Here is a 19,472-nt window from a genome sequence, read left to right on the forward strand (position 1 = left end):
GGGAGAACAACTTGTATTTTTTTTTAGAATTTTCTAGAAAGAATCCCAACGAATTATTCGTATGAGACACATGCGTCCCGTTGGTAGTCAAAGGGTTAAATACTTCATTTCGAATTAAAGTCCTAAATTTCTTGCAAGCGGTTGTAGAAACAACCTTTTAAAGAGAGAGTATATGTATAATTTGTTTTCGAAGATTAATTTAAAGTGAGAAAATTTTTAAATAGTAAATAAGTTCATTTTTCTGTATAATCAGTAGAAGTTTAAAGGCCGATCTCCCGCACCGAAACGTTTTCTGATCTCAGACATGCACTTTTAGTGGTTTGGGTACAAAACCTCGCCTGGCCAAAACCTCGCCTCCCAAAACCTCGCGGCCCAAAATCTCGCCAGACCGAAACCTCGCCTGGCCAAAACCTCGCCGCCCAAAACCTCGCAGGACAAAATCTCGCCAGGCCAAAACCCCGCCTGGCCAAAACCTCGCCGCCCAAAACGTCGCGAGCCAAAATCTCGCGGGGCCAAAACCTCGCCTGGCCAAAACCTCGCCACCCAAAATCTCGCCGGGCCAAAACCTCGCGCCCCAAAATATCGCCATACCCAAAATCTCGCCTGACCAAAATGTAAATGTTCCAACAGATGATAAGGATGACGGTATAAAAGACGCTGTTTCAGAAGAAGTATCGCGGGTGTTTGACCAAGTCCCGCGATACCATATGAAAAATCTATTTCTGTATTAGAGGATTTCAATGTGAAGGTAGGGCGACAGGATATTTTTAAACTGGTTATAGGGAAAGAAAGTCTGCTTAAGGAAAGTAATGACAACTAACGAGGTTAGTTTCGTGGACTTTGGAACATCCAAAAACTTAAAATTTTAACAAAAATCTAATAATGTTTATGAAAGTATGAAATAATAAATGAGTTTTTACGACGTCCCTTGATTGTGTTCTATAGGTTAAAGGAGACGTAGATGACCAGGATGAAGGAAATGATCGAATAAAGAAAGTGGGAGGAAACGGGAATAACCCGAGAAAGCCCACGCATACGATGTTTTGTATATTATTATTATTATTATTATTATTATTATTATTATTATTATTATTATTATTATTATTATTATTATTTGTAATGTGGAATTGCATATTAAGAAACACATTGGGTAAATTTTAAAGCAAAGTTTCATTCGCGGCGAGGTTTTGGCCCGGCGAGATTTTGGGTGGCGAGGTTTCGGCCCGGCGAGATTTTGGGCGGCGAGGTTTTGGCCACGCGAGGTTTTGGCCTGGCGAGATTTTGTCCCGCGAGGTTTTGGGCGGCGAGGTTTTGGCCACGCGAGGTTTTGGCCCGGCGAGATTTTGGGCGGCGATGTTTCGGCCGCGAGATTTTGTCCGTATCCCCTTTTAGTTTGATGTAAATAATCCGAAATTGGGGACTGAACCTAGATCCCCCGCACCAAAGCTGAAACCGCTAACAATTTGAAAACTCTTTGAAGGATTACATACAAGGAATTCGATTCATTAGGTAAAAAAATATTCCGCAAAAGTAGTACGCCGAATTAGAATAAAATTCGAATTAGAATAAAATAATTTTACTCTAATAAGAATAAAATTAACTTCTAGTTTTGCTTCTCACGATAATGTTCTGTAGGCTAAAAGGGACAGATGAGGGATAATAAGACAATGGAGGGAATGAGAATGAAAATGGAAACAGGACGTCGCTGAGAAAATCTACGAATTCGAAGTAGTCCACCACAAACTCACATAGCTGGGTATCGAATCAGAGACCCGACACAACAAAGGTGAGCGCTCTACCACTAAGTCATAGTGACCTTCCTTCGTCACATACAGAAGATAATGCAGTCAACTTCACACTTCGGCCACCTTTATGCCCAACTGCCCTCTTATGTTTTCCAAGATACTTATTTTACAGAGGAAACCTTGAGCGTATTGGAACGAGGGCAGTCGCGCACTCAGAAATTTTTGTTGGGAGCGACTCCAAGCTTTGGGGAGTCCAATACTACAAACTACTACGTCTATGTAGTATTGAACGAGTTAGAAATGTGCATGATTCGAGTCGAGACAGGATTTTCCTGACAAAATTCGAGTCGAGACACGGCTCTTCCAATAGAGAAATATACATATTTCGAGTCTAGACATCACTTTTACAGCACATTTTCGAGACGAGACAGCCACAAATCTTGTCTTGTGCGCATCCCTAGAACGAGTATTATTCTGCACCCGATAAGTAATTGTAAAATATTTCCACCTATATTTTCACAAAAGTAAATGATAGAAATAGATTGTTTTTACAGATGAAATGTACAGTAAAATCAAATGTTCATGCTATATCAATCATTTCCCTGTTAAACAAGTCTAGTTTTATTAAGAAAGTGTATAAACGTATGTTGAGTTAGAGAGTTTTGCGGATCTCGACTTAGTGAATACGCCCCTGAATGAGGGTAGAACAAGAATTTTCGCCTTCATCGGAGATCGAACTCTAACTACGCCAACATAGTTATCTTTATGTTCATATTTCAAAATAGAAAGATAATATTAAGACAAAATACTTGTATTATACGATATTTCGCCTGCAGAAAGCAGAAAGGTGTTAAGCATCAAAATGCAAGTATCTCAGGAGATGAACAAAAACGAATGAAACACTAATTAATTCTGAATCTTTCTTTTCTCTAGAATTCAGTTTTCACTGCAGACCTTTCATATTGTCTCCTACCGCTTGTCTCCTTTCTGCACAACATTAAACATGAAATGGGGAGTCAGGATATGTACTTAGTTGGAAATCAAGGAGAATGGCGCTAAGCACCTTTCTGCTTTCTGGGGGCGATTTGCAAATTACCATGGACTATTGGTAAGGTTGCAAAAATTGATGGGCCGTGACTAATCACCACACAACTCGTTCGTTATACAACTTGGTCGCACAGGATTTCATAGGGCTTAACCACTGAAGATAGTAAAGCAATATGTACAAGAACATCTCATATTGAAAACTAATCCTTTGGGGGGGAAAACAGAATAGAAATTTTCTAACTTTATTAATTTTATCTTAAATATTTCATTTCATTATTATGATTTATATGAGCGAAGAAAAAGTAAAGGTTTATATGAATAAAAGATCACATCAAATATACAAATGTTCACTTTTACTATCTATCCATTTTGTGTTTAGTTAACCGAATTGTCATGCACAAACTTGTTTAGGACTCTATAAATATGTAAACACACTAGAAAAAGATGTGGGTGGATATACTATAAATCCTTTTATTGCTGTTTTTTAGGAGATAAAAATCGAAAATATGAAGTAGAGTGAAAGTCAAATGAATGTGTATACAGGAATTTTTAGTAGCACGTTTCTCTGCCTAGACTCTAACTTACAGCATACAAAAGTATCTTGCGGGCCCAGGTTAGAATCATATATACATATATACATATATATATATATATATATATATATATATATATATATATATATATATATATATATATATATATATATATATATACACTTTCCATTTTTCATCTTTCCCCACAAAAGCGGATAGTGTAGGAGTGGGGAAGGAAAACCGGGAAATTTGAAAGATGACGTCATTGGTCGTTACCTTGACAACGAACTACAAAGGTGCAGTTTTTTTATTATTCTTTTATATTTTGTTCTCTTATACTAAAAAGGAAAATAAAATTGCATCTTTTCCTTTTCTGTGCATTGTTCTGCAGTGCATCTTTCGTTGCGTGTGCTTTTACATTCATTATTCAGAACTTTATGTATATATATAGGAAAAGGTGGCACCCAAAAGGAGGAAATACGTGTAGAAGGTGATTACGAAAAAAATGGAAAAATGAAATATAACAACAACAACAATAATAATAGTAATAACTGTGTATATACACAAAAATGGTTAAAGTAAATGATGCTTTCTTATTAAATATAGTACGAGCATCGGTCTTATGATTATGTGTTTTAACGCTAGAAGTATACAAATAACAAGATATAATATTCTACTTAAAACTGTATTTTCTCATACACGGTACATAAATAAGTAAATAGTCATTTCCAGCGGAATTAAAACTATCAACTACAGTATTATTGACAACGAACGATATACCGGTACTTTCTATCTTTTTTTACACCAGCTAGCTGACGCTAGCTACTACCCGAAGAGGGTTACGCCCTCTGTAGGGTAAGAGATGTTAGAATAATATTATGTTCAGGAAGCAGTGGTTGGAATATGGGTAGATGCAGAAAACTTCATTTTTCAAACTTTAATAATTATTATGACCTTGAACCATATTCACGAGGTAAGATAAATACAGAAATTTCAGTGAAGGAAAATAATAAGCGTAAATATTATCATGCGAGAAAATGAAATGAAGTGCGAAACTCACTACAACACAGAGGTTCTGTTAGTGGAACAAATCCAGATTATCACCTAGGTTAGGGGCGATGCTAGACATCAATCAGGACAAAGGAGCCCTGTAAGAAAGGTAGGTGTTAGTGTGCATATGATCGCCATACGTGAGGTAAATGAGCATCTGTAGAGTATGGTTGGTAATACACGGTGTTAGGGTTGTCTCGAGATAGAGTGTATCGGTATAGAGTAAATAGTACTGAGAGCAAAGAAAAAAGAGCAGCAGCGGGGGAGGTACTTCGGGCATCGGGTGGTTTTCAAAAGTTTGCTGGAGGAACAGATGATTGTTGTGCAGGCGCTGATTGATATATTTTGTTAAGAGTGTACCTAAATGATACAAGAGGTGTGAAATGTAAGTCGACTGTAGATATCTTGAGTGGGACTAGGTAATTTGATACAAAGAGATATTTGCAAGACAGGCTTTTCAGGATGCGTAATTTCTCATAGTAGGAGGTTGGAGCAGATATCCAAGCTGTAAAAAGTTATGTGAGTATCGGACGGAGAAAAGCCTTGTATGTGTTGAGAATTGTGTAAGCATTGAGTATCCAGGTGGTTCCAGCAAGACTTTTCAGAAGATTGAAGTGAGAGTACGCCTTCTTGGAGATATCTTTTAGATGGGTTGTCCAAGTTAGATGGTGATCGAAAGTGAGGCCATGGTGTTTGACACTTTAAGTAGATTTTAGTGGTACATCTTGCACTGTGAAGTGCAAGAGTGTTGGGTTGCAGTGTACATGGAAACGACGCTTCGGAGTAGGAAATACAATAGATTGAGTTTTCACTGGTTATTTTTAGTCTCCAGTGGAAGCACCAGTCGACAAATGCATTTATAGCATCCTGTAGAGCAAGATTCAGTTGGTGAATGGGTTTACCCGTCGCAAAAAAGCAGTGTCATCGTCATACTGAAAGAGTTTAACTGTAGTTAAAACAGCAGGGAAGTCGGAAACAAGGGGAATATATAATAAGGGCGACAAAGCCGATCCTTGGGAATACCAGAATGAATGAAAATGGGCAACGAAAAATTGGAGTTGATACAGACGTAAGCCAGTCGACAAGTGAGAAACTTAAAAATGAATCCAAGATAAGCAATAGGCAAGCGAAGCTGTTTGAGTTTATAGATGAGAGTGGGATGCCAGACCTTGTGGAAAGCCTTTTTGATGTCAAAGAGGAGCAAGTTTTTACCATTATAAAAGATTAATTATTTCAATTCTCTGAAAAACTTTACACTCAAATAAGGCATTTTGTTCAGCTCGATATAATCTAATAATTGTTATATATCTTTTCTTTGGATACTTTTATAATTAAACAAAAATTATTAAAGTTTAAAAATTAATTATAATGTTGTGCTATATGTTGTACTGCCATAACGAGAAGCACGATGAGGATGTGCTTCAATGGTAGTTTCATCTTAAAATGTAGCGTGGTTGTTGAACAGCATCAACCATATTATTCACAGCATTTGACAATTGAACAGCATATCATTCAATTTATCATATCATTTCCTTCAGCCCGATGAGATCTACTGATTCATCTTTGCATTATCTTTTTCATTAAAAGCTAATAATATTTTATATCCTTTTAAAAGAGAAAAATATTTATAAAATAATTCCTTAATGGGCGTTATTTTACACTAGAACTAATGTTTCTTTTATTATGTAGTCACCGACCAGAAATTTAGATGCCACCATGCACTGCAGTTCTCCACTATATTCTTTTAGCATTGATGTAAAATTTGATCTTTTGAATAAAGTATTTTGTTTAACTCTATCTTCTTCTTCTGATCACTTTTTATTATTATTATACCTTCTATTGCATTTCTAATAAGATAACTTCTTGTCAAATAATCTCCTAGTCTTTTATATATTTTCAACTATCATTGTATTGTTCTTCCCTTTCAAACTTTTTCCTATCGCTTCATCTTTATTTTCTCGTTCTATCTACTTAATCTTCTCTATTCTTCGCCATAGGGGCCACGGTGACTCAGTGGTAGAACGTTCATCTCTGGTGCTAGGGGTCCCGGCTTCGATCCCAGCCCCCGCCAAGTGAACTTTGTGGTGGACAATCACCGTGTGCGTGGGTTTTCTCGGGGTTCTCCCGTTTCCTCCCACTTTCTTCATTCCACCATTTCATTCATTACTCATCATCACCGTCTCCTTTAGCCTAACCGGCATAACCGTGGGACGTAAAACTCAAAGATTTTATTTCATTTCCTATCTACAACATTCTACCAAAACTGAAAGTGGATCAAATTTATTATTACTTTATGACTACGGTGAATGGTATTAAGACGCAGTTTTTGTAATCGATTCAGTGTCCCAAGAATAGGTTCTACTTGCTTAACTCTCTTTTCAAACCGGAAGTAGTTAAAATTATCAATTTGCTGTTTCAACGTTTATCGCCATAGAAGGAAAACAGTAACAAATAGCGAAAAGTAAATTATTGTAAACGATTGAGCATATCAAGACAACATATCATGACTATTCACAACACTAACAAAACCGGAAGTGGTTCAAATTAACTATTACTCATCATCACCGTCTCCTTTAGCCTAACCGCCATAATTGTGGGACGTAAAACTCAAAGCTTTATTCTTCGCCATACTAACATTTTCAACACTTACAGCCACTTGTTTTGAAATGCACGTGTTTCTGCTTTGTTATTAGTTGCATAGAAAGAAGTAAACTGTATGCAGCGTTTACTGAATTACTTAATTAAATTGATGGAGGCGAACTTGAGACCTGACAGAAAAAAGTGAAGTTCAGGTCTCTTTCCAGCACCGAGGCTGTGAAGGTGAAATTCGAACCAACGTAGCGTAATGTGTTTAATGCTTTCTCACCGAGAATCGAACCCGGAATCTCATACACTAAAGGCGCGCGCGCTAGCCCTCTTTTTCCCTTTCCGACTCTTAAGTTTTTCTTTGCTATGCGTTTCATGACAACTAGACACGGACATGAACATTAAAACATGGAGGATAATTATAAACGCCTATGCTCTTCAGAGGGACTCGAATCCTCCATATGTTTTGCCTCCCGATCGTCAGCCTAGTTCTTCATACCGCTCGAAGTGTGGTAACAATAGCTGGTTTTTAAAAACGTTTATTCATGGCTCGCGGCTAACACGAATATCGCATAGCATGTTCAATACACATGGTGACAATAACCTTGATTACAATCCCACGCATGAACTTTTTTTCCTGCTGACCATGACTCATCTTTCGTCCCATCGTACGAACTCCAAACACGCACTTTAGTCCAGAGATACATATTACTAGGCTATGGAAGAAGACTCCATGGGATCAAGTTTGGGGTGCATTAGATCTGTTTCCATGACGTTTGTTGGAATATGGTACAATCGTTGATGCTATAGCGTTACTAACAGATGTTATTTTAGCTGATGTTGAATATTTTATTCCCAAAAATTCTCAATCATCGTTTAAAGTACTTCCTTAGTTTCACTCTGAAATACGATATGCCCTTAAAAACAAAAAGACTGCGTCGTCAGTCTGGAAACGATATCCGAACCAGTCGTAATGCAAAGTTTTTGCTTACGAAGAAGTATAATCCCTACATTCCAAACGTCCCAACCTTGTTTCTTTCAACGTCTAATAGCTTTTGGTTTCTTATTATCTCAAAGAGAAAACAATCTAGCATTTCTAATAGCATCACATCCGAGACCGGCGCTATTGTTAATGAGCTCAGAGCAGAATCATTCAGTATTTTTTTCTTTTATAGAAACTTCTTTGTGTAGCCGATGCCTAATTCTCTTCTTTCTCTTCAAGCTGTGGGTGTCCGTATACCATATCGTCGATTTCTGCTATGCCTGCTGCTGAAGTCAAGTCTCTTTTGTTAATTCTCCCTAACCATCGAGCCCTTGGACCTGACAATATTAATATACACTCTTGCACAATACTAGTGCGTCATTTGCTTATCCTTTGGATGTTTTCTGGAAGAAGTTTCTCGTCTGCTTTGGAAACAGGCTAACATTATTCCAACTTGTAAGTCTGGTATTAAAACTGATGCGTTGTATGTGCTCTTCTAGACCCATTTCTCTTCTGTCTCCGTTTTCAATTATTTGTAAGAAAAATCATAAAGGATAGACTTTACAATTTTACACCTCCTTATTTGAACTCAGCACAGCATGACTTCCTGCAACAGAAAACATGTCTTACTAACCTACCAAAATGTTTTACTCGAACTATTAATTGTGTTTCGGATAATTCTGAACTGCATGTTTAGTTATCTCAAAAACCTTCGGTAAAGTTGACATACATCTGCTTCTTCATAAGCTAACCAATAGAATTAATGTTCATGGATAATTTCTGTTTGTGTTAAGAGACTGATAACAAGCAACGATTTGTTCTCCCAGATACATAATCCAAATATGTTCCTGTTCTTTCTGGTGTCCCGCAGGGTAGTGTTCTAGGACCTGTTGCTTCTTCTTTACATGGATGATCTCCTGTTCTACATTTCTTTACCATCTACGAACCACCTTTTTACCGATGATAGTAAACTTTGTCAAGAAATTTCTTCCAAAGATAATGTAATACGGCTTGAATAGGGCTTCTTTTTAAACTCGCTGACTGATATGTGATCTGAAATTTAGCACTAAACCCTAAAAAGTGAGTATTTCTTTGAATAGCTGTAAGTAGCACCCACAACTACCCTTGGTTGAAAACAGATAATGGTGATAGGGGTTCGTACAAACCCCACTAGATGTCCTTAAAACGAAGCATCACTAGACAAAATGTGACGTAGTTGAATGTTCGTTAGTTATCTGTTTACTGCAAAGCAGTTTGAGGGGGGCGCGGTGGCTCAGTGGTAGAGCGTTCACCTCTGGTGCTTGAGGTCCCGGGTTCGATCCCCGCCTCCGCCAAGTGAACTTTGTGGTGGACAAACGCCGTGCTCGTGGGTTTTCTCGGGGTTCTCCCGTTTCCTCCCACTTTCTTCATTCCACCATTTCACTCATCTCCCATCATCACCGTCTCCTTTAGCCTAACCGGCATAACCGTGGGACGTAAAACTTTAAGATTTCATTTCATTTCATTTCAAAGCAGTTTGCCACAATAAATGTCTCTCAATGAAAACAGTATAATGCTTTTTCGTATCTTCATCTGAACTAAGTTGTTTGTTTTACAAAACAAGTCGAATAAAGAGAGTTTTGTATAAACACAATATATTTTATTTGGAAAAATTTTGAGGTTCATGGTAATAAAAACAGAACGATTGCATGTCACAGATTCCCCTACACTTTTATCCATACACTACACGATCGAATAGCACCCACAACTACCCATGGTTGAAAACAGATAATAGTGATAGGGGTTCGTACAAACCCCACTAGATGTCGTTAAAACGAAGCATCACTAGACAAAATGTGACGTAGTTGCCTGTTCGTTAGTTATCTGTTTACTGCGAAGCAGTTTGCCTCAATAAATGTCTCTCAATCAAAACAGGATAATGCATTTTCGTATCCTTATCTGAACAAAGTTATTTGTCTTACAAAACAAGTCGAATAAAAAGAGTTTTGTATAAACACAATATATTTTATTTGGAAAATTTTGAAAAGTCAGTGGTGCGCTTAGCCTTTTGACAATGACTATATATATATATATATATATATATATATATATATATATATATATATATATATATATATATATATATATTCTGTTGTTACTTTTTGTATATTTTACGTTTCCTTGTTCTTAGTGTAAAATGGACTAAAATTTGTAAATAAAACATTTGTAAATAAATAGATATATAAACAAGACATTATTCAGATGTATGGATAATAGTAGAATTGAAATACTGGAGTGTTGTTTCGAAACGTATTAATTTTATATATTAAATTTTCCTTTTTTTGTTTCTCCTCTTCCAGGCTGGAACACCAAATCCTGTCGTCACTCTGTTTGTCGCTGACCTGGGTGACCCAAAAAACATCAGGAAGCGTGACGTGAAACCACCAGTCGCACTGTCAGACCAGTCAGTGTCATACGTTTTTTCTTTTTTTTGGTGATAACGCCTCTGCTTCGTATTCTTTGAAGAGAAACGCAACCAATACAAATTTATGTATAGTGTAGATAGTAATGCATGCATTAAGTTTCTCGATGCTCAACCAGCTTGCATGAGAACGTTGCATGCAGTTCGTTTCCTGTTAAACTGTAATACTATCATTCTCTTTGCATGGCCTGTAAAGGATATACGTTTAGAGTGAGTTATTATTTCAGTCATTAGTATACAGTAGTTTGATAGTAACTAAAAACATATTGATATTTACGTTTTGTAGGAAAAGTGTGAAATCTTGAGTGGACGTAAGGAAATAGTCACCCGCCAAATCAGTCATGTTCAACAGATCAATATATTGGCCATTCAGAGCACAAGGGAATCAAGTCCAATTATCAAAATTGTGAGAAAAAGGGACAAAAACGTTGTACGATACGCTTAAGTATATGAAAAAGTTAACACTTTTATTTTTACATTGTAAAAGTCATTTACAACATTTGACTATCAATCATTTAAGCTCTGAAAGAAACCTTAGAGACCTTAAAGATGAAATATGTCCAAAATGACCAAAGTTGACTTGATTTTCTTGTGCACTGAACGCGCCATATAGCTTTGGATCACGCTTTTAAGTGAGAGAAATAGGAATTAGGTAGAAACAGTAGAGCAAAGGATGAGGTAGGTGAGTGAAATAAGCAAGTGTTGGCTGTGTACGCGTAGTCATGGATCCACGAGTAGTACGCCTGTAAAAGCACTGATTATAGTATCAATGATCGTGGATCCACGAGTAAAATTACTGTAAAAGCACTGATTATGATATCAATGGTCATGGATCCACGAGTAGTACGCCTGTAAAAACCTGATTATGATATCAGTGCTCATTGATTTACGAGTAGTACTCCTGTAAAAACCTGATTATGATATCAATGGTCATGAATGCACGAGTAGTACGCCTGTAAAAACCTGATTATGATATCAGTGATCATTGATTTACGAGTAGTACGCCTGTAAAAGCACTGATTATTTGCTTGACACCACTGTTCTTTCTCAACGCCAGGTTTCCCGCCTATTGATTCTCTCACTACCCTACGTGTACGAGTAAATACTTTGAAAATCATCCTTCTTATACTTCTTAAAACAAGCCAAACTAGTAGCAAAATCAACAAAACCAGAAATGGTAGTATCTTTGAAAATGGTTGACAATGTCCTGGTTTTCGCAAACTCGCTTCGCGACTCAGTTACACAGTCAAAGATATTCTAGAAGCTTCATCATTGTGAAAATACAAGACATACAAACTTCACTCACAAAATACCTAGGTATATATCTTGATTCAATTATGCAACACAGAAAATGTAACTTTAACTGTGCAAACTACTTCCTAATTACTCACAACCAATTATTGACCTACATTCCAAATTGTACTATATGAAACCAACACGTACTATAGCTATACAAACGTTCGTAACGGCTAGAAAAACACATTGAAATTTTATTTATTTTAATACCTAGCTTTAGTTACTAATAGTAGCATTGTTCTATTTTGAAGAACTATAAGTGGATACTCTTTTTAAATGAAACATCCTTGACCACTAAACAACAAGTATAAACTCCTTGCTACACTTTTATAGAATATAGTGGTTCTCCTATTGGAGATGCTAATAGTGGAACCGCAATTGAAATCCCCCTTTAACTTCCATATCGAGAACAGATCTGTTTTCAATAACAATATTCCCACTCACTTTATAGTTATTCCTTACATTTTCGGTAGACCTTTTACTATAGTCGCTTTATATGCACATAGCCCATTCGCATGTTTCTACTTCTGCACAACATTATTTCTATTCTTCAGCAATTTTTTCCACAGTAACATTGTATTGGCTGACATAAATAGTTACATAAAGTCTTAATACTGGTGATAGACAACCATTCGAAAATTTTGTCAACAGAGTTACTAATAATACTATACTTTCTGCAAATTACCCCGTGCAACTCGACAAACTAGCAATATAACTTCTGATCTAGTTATTGTTTCATCTACAATTACTCCATAGCTTGTCCATCTCTTTGGCTTAACACCTCATTAGAACAAACAGTAATCTCTCTTATGGAGGTTATTCAAAAGAGTAGTTATCTACATATACCTAAAACTACCAATGTCTATAAACCACCGCTGCCGCCACGGCTGATTCGAAATGCGTATTCTACAATCATGACCCAGTCACGTTTGTTTGTTTATTTGTTTTACATCATCAGTATTTCCATATGCTTCAAAATTACATATTTTCTTTCTCTTTGTATGTAAAAATGTATGGTCCAGCATAACTCTTGAATATTGCAGCAATTCTAACCAAATTTGGCAAACATCTGATAAAATTTTGTGGGGATATGACATCTAGCATCACAAGAATAGAAGATGGGAAGGGAGTTATTTATCAACAGCCTCTAACAAATTACGCAACATTTCGTATCTTAAAACAATGTTGGTTGCCTACACAATAGTGAGAACATTTTCATTGAAATACGTGTTTTACGGAGGATAAGGCAGGCGTTGTTTGTTGTCATTTAATTTACTCAGATCTGTACTTTCAAATATTTGGCATAAACATTGGCATAATACCCGCTCTTCCCGTGCGAAGAGCGGGTATTTCAGCAAGGAGTACATAAAAAGCACTTTCGAATCAATACCGGGGACACTTGCACAGAAAGGACATCCAACGAAATACTCGAAGAAACTTTATCAAATATCGGTAATGTAGTCGCAATCTTATGTTTTGTTAATGTCTTACAACAGACATTTACTTCATAGCCAATCACTGTAACGAAATATGACTACACCAACGAATCGCCCAATACAGTTATCACGCATTACAGACATTCACAAGTAAGTAATGGACATTCGTACACTGAGAGAAAAAAGTCGAGTTTTAGTCTAGAAAATCCGGAGGAAATATTTAGCAGGATTCAGTATCACACAGAAGATTTTCTGTACAGATTACGTACAGGTTTGTTGCTTAATCAGAGCCAGTCTGTACAACCACAAATAGACGGAAAACATATGTGTCTTCCGTCAGCACGTGCGAGATACATGGCGGGTTGCGATGGCTCAATGATAGCGCGTGGGATCTCTGATAATAGTGGTTAGGTACTTTGATAAACATTACCTATATGAACATTATATAGTCTGGTTCTTGTGTACAATTTACATTTTCCTACTGGCTGAAAATAAACATACAGGAAAAATATTTACAGTACGTAGCAGCACTTAGAAAATTCGTACGAAACGCACGTACATAGATAAGGAGTACGTATGCATCGTAGTCTAACCTGGCTCCAACGCAGTACGACCTCCTCACTAGTTTAGTGGTGTGTCTTTCATGCATATACTCTCTGGTTTGATTCCCAGTGAAGAACACATAAATTTAATTTCGCATGGTTTACTTTCATAAATCATTCGTCTCCTTTATTCTAAAGAGCTTAATCGTGGGACGTTAAACTTAAGAAATCATTTCATTTATATTTTTGAATGCAGTGCAGGAAATCTGCACCACATCACAGGTTTGCAGTTCTCCTGCCGTAGCAAAAGCAGCACCTGGAAAGCCGCCTGCAGTTGGAATCTACAGATTTTCCTTGTAAATGCGCTCTACTTTCCTCTCCGTGTAGGTGTAAGGAAAGTGACACAGCTCAAAATTATCGACTTACAAGAAGAGCAACTTGAAGATTGACACTGCTACAGGTTAACACGGACAGAAAATATTACACACTTGTTCTTCAAAGGAGAGAATGTGTACCTTCATCTGAAATGTTTCTACACTCATCTTTTAGGAGCATTTTTGACATCATATACCAATAAGGGTAAATTTTGAGTTGTATCAGGAATTATTGATAGAAACCCATTAATAGCTCCCATTACATCCAGATAAATAACATCCGTAGCACAGTACAGAGAACCACTGGATCAAACTTTGGTCATATTACGACTCACGAAAAAGAAAGCCCTTCTCATTTATATAAACCTCCTTTCAGGCCTATGGCTACTGCACTCCCTTATTCAATTTTCGATAGAACAGCGATGAAAGCATTACGGTGGTTCTAGTTCCATCTTTAAATCTACTTCGCATATAGCGTCGGCGCTTAAAAGGGACGCGAAACTTCAACAATCAACGAACTCTTTTCCTTATGTTATGAACTCTGGCTCATTTCAAGAAACTCTTTCCTCGTACCGTCAGTGATAATTTCAGATTTTCCCCGGGGGAACTTGACTGCAAGGGTAATAAAAGTAATACTATGAAAATACCACAGCCTGAGGAGAGAAATGCCACCCCGGACCACTTTCTGACCAGTACCAGTAACCAGATCGTCGGTGAAAGAGCGAAGTGGCGTATCTTAATTTTTATAGAGGGTCTAATTTTACTGGAAAGTGATTTAAAATGTCTCGTTCAACGTTACACAGTACCACACATTTCAAGGTATTTCATTTTCGGAACGTTTATATCTCCGTTAATATAAGAAATTCCGGTACGAAATTATTTATAGTTGATAGAGTAGGATAAATAAGGATGGATGGTGGTCGTACCTCAAAATCGCGTTTTCAAGCTACGCCACTTCGCCCCTTCACAGACGATATGGGATAGTAATAATCATCATTCCTCATTGTTCTGTCAATGCCACAAAATTTAGCATACAAGGATGTATAATGCGTCCATGTACCATTCCTGTCCCAAATGCATTATTGACGCTTCCCAAGGTTAAATGTGCATAATGTTCCAGTTTGAAGAAAAATCATTTGCAAGTTAAGTGCTCTCCATTGTGCGCTTTCATGCGATCTTGTTTAACAACACACTGTCACGTAACTGTCTGGGCACGCCAGTTTTTTGCTGGACGTTTATTGTATGACAATAGATGCGTGACATTATTCCATCCCTGCGTTGTGCTGCTGTGGTAAGTTTCCTACCAGAAGTCAATTTGGATATTTCATTTGCATCAACATAATATATAATAATGTAAATTAATTACGCTACACAATGTTTTCAATGAATTGGAGGGACGCGGTAGCTCAGTGATGGGGTTTCTGATTCCATTCGAATTAGCATCAAATGGGCTTTGTGGTGGGCAATGTTGTATGTTTGGATTTTCTCGAGATTATGCCGTTTTCTCCCACTTACTTCATTTCACCATTTCATTCATTCTCACCATGACCTCTTCCTTTAGCCTATACGGCATAACCGTGGATTGTAAAACTGAAAGATTTCATTTTATGTTGGGATCAACGGACTAAAAAGAATTTTTATGTAGAAAATTTAATGTACAATTTCTTTTCTAATTAAAAAGGCAAACAATCTACGTATATCGTCTTGCTGTAAAGTTAAATTTGTTTCTTAAATAATTTAGGCCTATAAATGATAGAGAGGATTACTTACAACACAACTAAAAATACTTCAAGATTTTTTCTTTTTAAATGTCAACAAATTCTCTTTCATACATAGGGAATGTGGATCATTTTAAACATCAGAAAGTACCATCCTTTACATTCACTACATAACTCTTAGGCCTTCATGATCTGTTCCCAAAGGGAAGGAGCCATCGTTACTTACTACGTAATACATAATACGTACTATGTACACATATGTACTGTACATACATACGTACAGATGCACAAAGAGAATTTAATGTTTTGCACATCCTTACTATTAAGGGTTTAGCAATGCTCTATACAGATATTCCTCTTGTAAGGATTGTATCTTTCAGATTAGTGTATTGGTCAAGAACGTTGTCTTTTGAAATGAACTACATATATATATATATATATATATATATATATATATATATATATATATATATATATATATATATATATATATATATATAGATAGATAGATAGATAGATAGATAGATACGTGTGTGTGTGTGTGTGTGTGTAGATTTTCCTTTTAAACTGGTTTCTGTGGTCAGTACACACTTTTTAAGTATTGTAATATATTTTAAATTATATTTCAGAGGAGCGTAACTCATTTATTCTCTATACCAATGAAAGTTTCCCTTCAATACCATTGAAAGAATTTTTAAAAAATAAGTTAACAGAAGTTTCATTCCACAAAATCCACGAACTATTGAAATGGTGATTCCATTCATACGAGGCGTCTCCATGGCAGTTCAGATGAAATGGATTCTCGCTGGCGGTCGGTCGCCTGACACAGGTGAAAAGAACTATTCAAGGGAATTGAAGCATATGTGATTTACTCTACGGACAAAATTGTCCAACGCACATAACATACAAACAAGAGAGAGAGAGAAAAATGTGTATGAAAACATCATTTTGAATAGCTTGCTCGTTTGTTCGTGTTCTGAGTCCTAAAAGCTAAGCACATTTTTTGTGGCTACATTTTTATTTTTTACTTTGAACATACAGGAAATGTAAATGTATAAAAAGTTCTTTTCATACATTACTTACGTGTATACAATTTCTTTCTATTATGTTACACCAGTGACTTGTAACTACGTTATTATAAAACTATTCCATTATAGTATCCCATTTATATCTATACTAGTAAATAAAGGGATGTGTGTATGTGTTATTAGTTTCACGCATAGAAAGAAGTCAACTTAGAAACATAAAATTTTGTACACAAATAAATTTTCAGCAGATCTAATAGCGTACGAAGCTTTTTCGATTTTTGGCTCGAGGGCGATTTACAGGAGACAGCGATTAAAATGTATGCACTTTTCTGGTCGTTTGTACGAATTCATTGCATGTATGCAACCAGCAATACATACTTGTTATGCGGGCTTATACAACTTATTTGTTTACATATTTCACTCATTTCTTTACACTAAAATATTTTGCATAAACCTAAGCTGATGATATCAAATAGATTTGCATAATCTATTTGATTAAATCAATGTGCGCTGAAAAGCGCATCACACTGAGAAAAAGATCGTATGTGGCGTACGTAAAATCTATGTTACATTTGTAATTCCTGTAGTTTTTTTACTTAACGTACAGTAAACTACGTATAACTGAAAACGCTTGTTTTCTAATACTTTCTGTATAAGTGTTCCATCTGAACGTCCTTTCCGTATGAAACAACATGGGCAGTCAGGATCTCACAAACAAATGGACGTATATAAGATATAACTGAAGAATGTAACATAAGTATATGCATGTGATATACGGAAAACTGTTCGATATCAGACATCCTGCAACATATAAGTGCAGTGCCTATGTAGCATACGGATAACGTATACTCCGTACTGATTTATGTAGTAAGCAAGAGGATTCCGTATATTTGTGTATTATACCGCTGTCCGGAGAACGAATTTTTCTCAGTACAGGACGAATAGCTTATAGAACCCTAGAGCTAATTACACGTATTTTGAAACATTTTTGATCAAATTCTTTTCAAAGTCCGATAACCCCCTTCAGAATGCAAAACTCAGTGAATCATTTGATAGAAAGAGGGCAATTCTATTTCATTTGTAAGTATCAATGCGCTAAGAAAAGCACATCAGGTCGAATATATCATATAATTCTAGTGATAATCCCAAGGAATACAGAATTATATCACTTGTTCTGAGCATTTTTTTCCTTTGGAACACAATAATCTTTTGGAGGTAGAACAATGATTACAAACCTCTTTTCCGCCATCCGAACATTCTTTCACAAACTTTCAAACTGAAGTTGATTTTACCTTCTTTTATTCCCTTATTCTTCATTAATTCCAACCTTCAAGTAATAGGCTTGTTTCCAAAGTTTCAATAGATAAAAGAATAGATTTAAAAATTTAACAAATTTATCGTTGAATAGACAAACAGTCGAAGACACACATTTTCCATGCTAATTCAAGTACCAGAAGCTTGCTAAATGAAAGACTACAATTCAGGAAACTTGGCATATTTATTATTACCATAATAATAAATGCCACACCGTGAACTATCGAAATCATACAAATACTTTTTCTCTTGATCAGCCCAGACGATTCAGAACAAACTATTTTTGTCATTAGAGATCATACCTACGGTACTTCATAAGAGAAAAATTTGTTATGTCATAAATTTTTCTCAGAAACAAAAACCGGAAACGGTAGTTTAGATCTCAGATGTTCTTGCTTTCGCATGATTTTTTTTTTTTTTACATATAAAATTATTTTGCCTGCTTCCATAAATTAGTGTCAATAATAATCCTAGAAATTCTGACAGGGTTGTTTTATGAGTGTCAATGTAGAGCTTTTAACTTTGTTTAGGATTTTTGATCCTGACAATTATTCACAGTTAAGAGAGAGTGGATCCATACCTTTCATTTTAAACTAGCTGTAGCACTCGTGGATAAACGGGAATAAAGAAGTTCCTCCTTCTCCCACAAAAAATATAAATAACCTGCAGTTACTTTCCAACAGTTACCTAAAATCACCCCCCCCCCCAAAAAAAAAAGAAAGATCTGAATAGTCTACTGTCTCTCTTTCCAAAAGTTAACTAAAAGTATGACAAGCCAACGGTAAGGTTTCAGCATTATATATAATTCTAATTGTAATTCTAATTCTAAATAACCCATGATCCCTTACCTAAAGTCATGGACGGCGATTAGGGGGGCAAAGGGGGGCAGTTGCCCCCCCACTTTTCTGAAGTGACTCATTGATGTATATAGTTCATTTGGAAATGTAAAGTTATTGTATATATTACTGTTTCATAGAAAAGAGTGATGCCATATATTTGCCGTTGCGTGAGTACGTACTGGTTATTTCTCTTCCAGTAGTGTTAAGAAAGCTACAGGAATTGCGTTTTAATTGCCGCGGAAAATGGTTCAAAATTTAACCTATTGGAGCGCAATAATTCCAGTGTACTTTCATTTCTTACTTACAATGTTATTATTCAACCGCTTTGAAACTAATTGAGAACATTTCAAAAAAAAAAAGTCTTTCACAAGTTATCCTTTAATTGCATAAAAATTGAGAGTTCCTAAAATGTATTTTCTTTTTTTCTAATAGTAAGGAATATTGAATCAAAACAGAGTAATAAGAAACAACTTCTATCTTTTCCATATTTTGCGATGTAATATACGAGTGAACTGGAGTGT

General features: G+C 36.1%; 1 protein-coding gene across 2 annotated transcripts in view; it reads left to right on the forward strand.

Annotated features, from left to right (window-relative positions):
• Dpp10 (Dipeptidyl peptidase 10) overlaps positions 1-19,472 on the forward strand; it is a 521,190-nt gene that overhangs the window by 441,190 nt on the left and 60,528 nt on the right. For both annotated transcript variants that reach the window (XM_081743917.1, XM_081743914.1), the window contains exon 8: positions 10,283-10,386. In XM_081743917.1, the coding sequence (XP_081600043.1) occupies positions 10,283-10,386 (104 nt within the window). The remainder of the gene's footprint in view (positions 1-10,282; positions 10,387-19,472) is intronic.

The sequence above is a fragment of the Thermobia domestica genome, chromosome 2 (genome assembly GCF_964235325.1).
Source record: "Thermobia domestica chromosome 2, izTheDome1.hap1.1, whole genome shotgun sequence".
NCBI classification, from domain to species: domain Eukaryota; kingdom Metazoa; phylum Arthropoda; class Insecta; order Zygentoma; family Lepismatidae; genus Thermobia; species Thermobia domestica.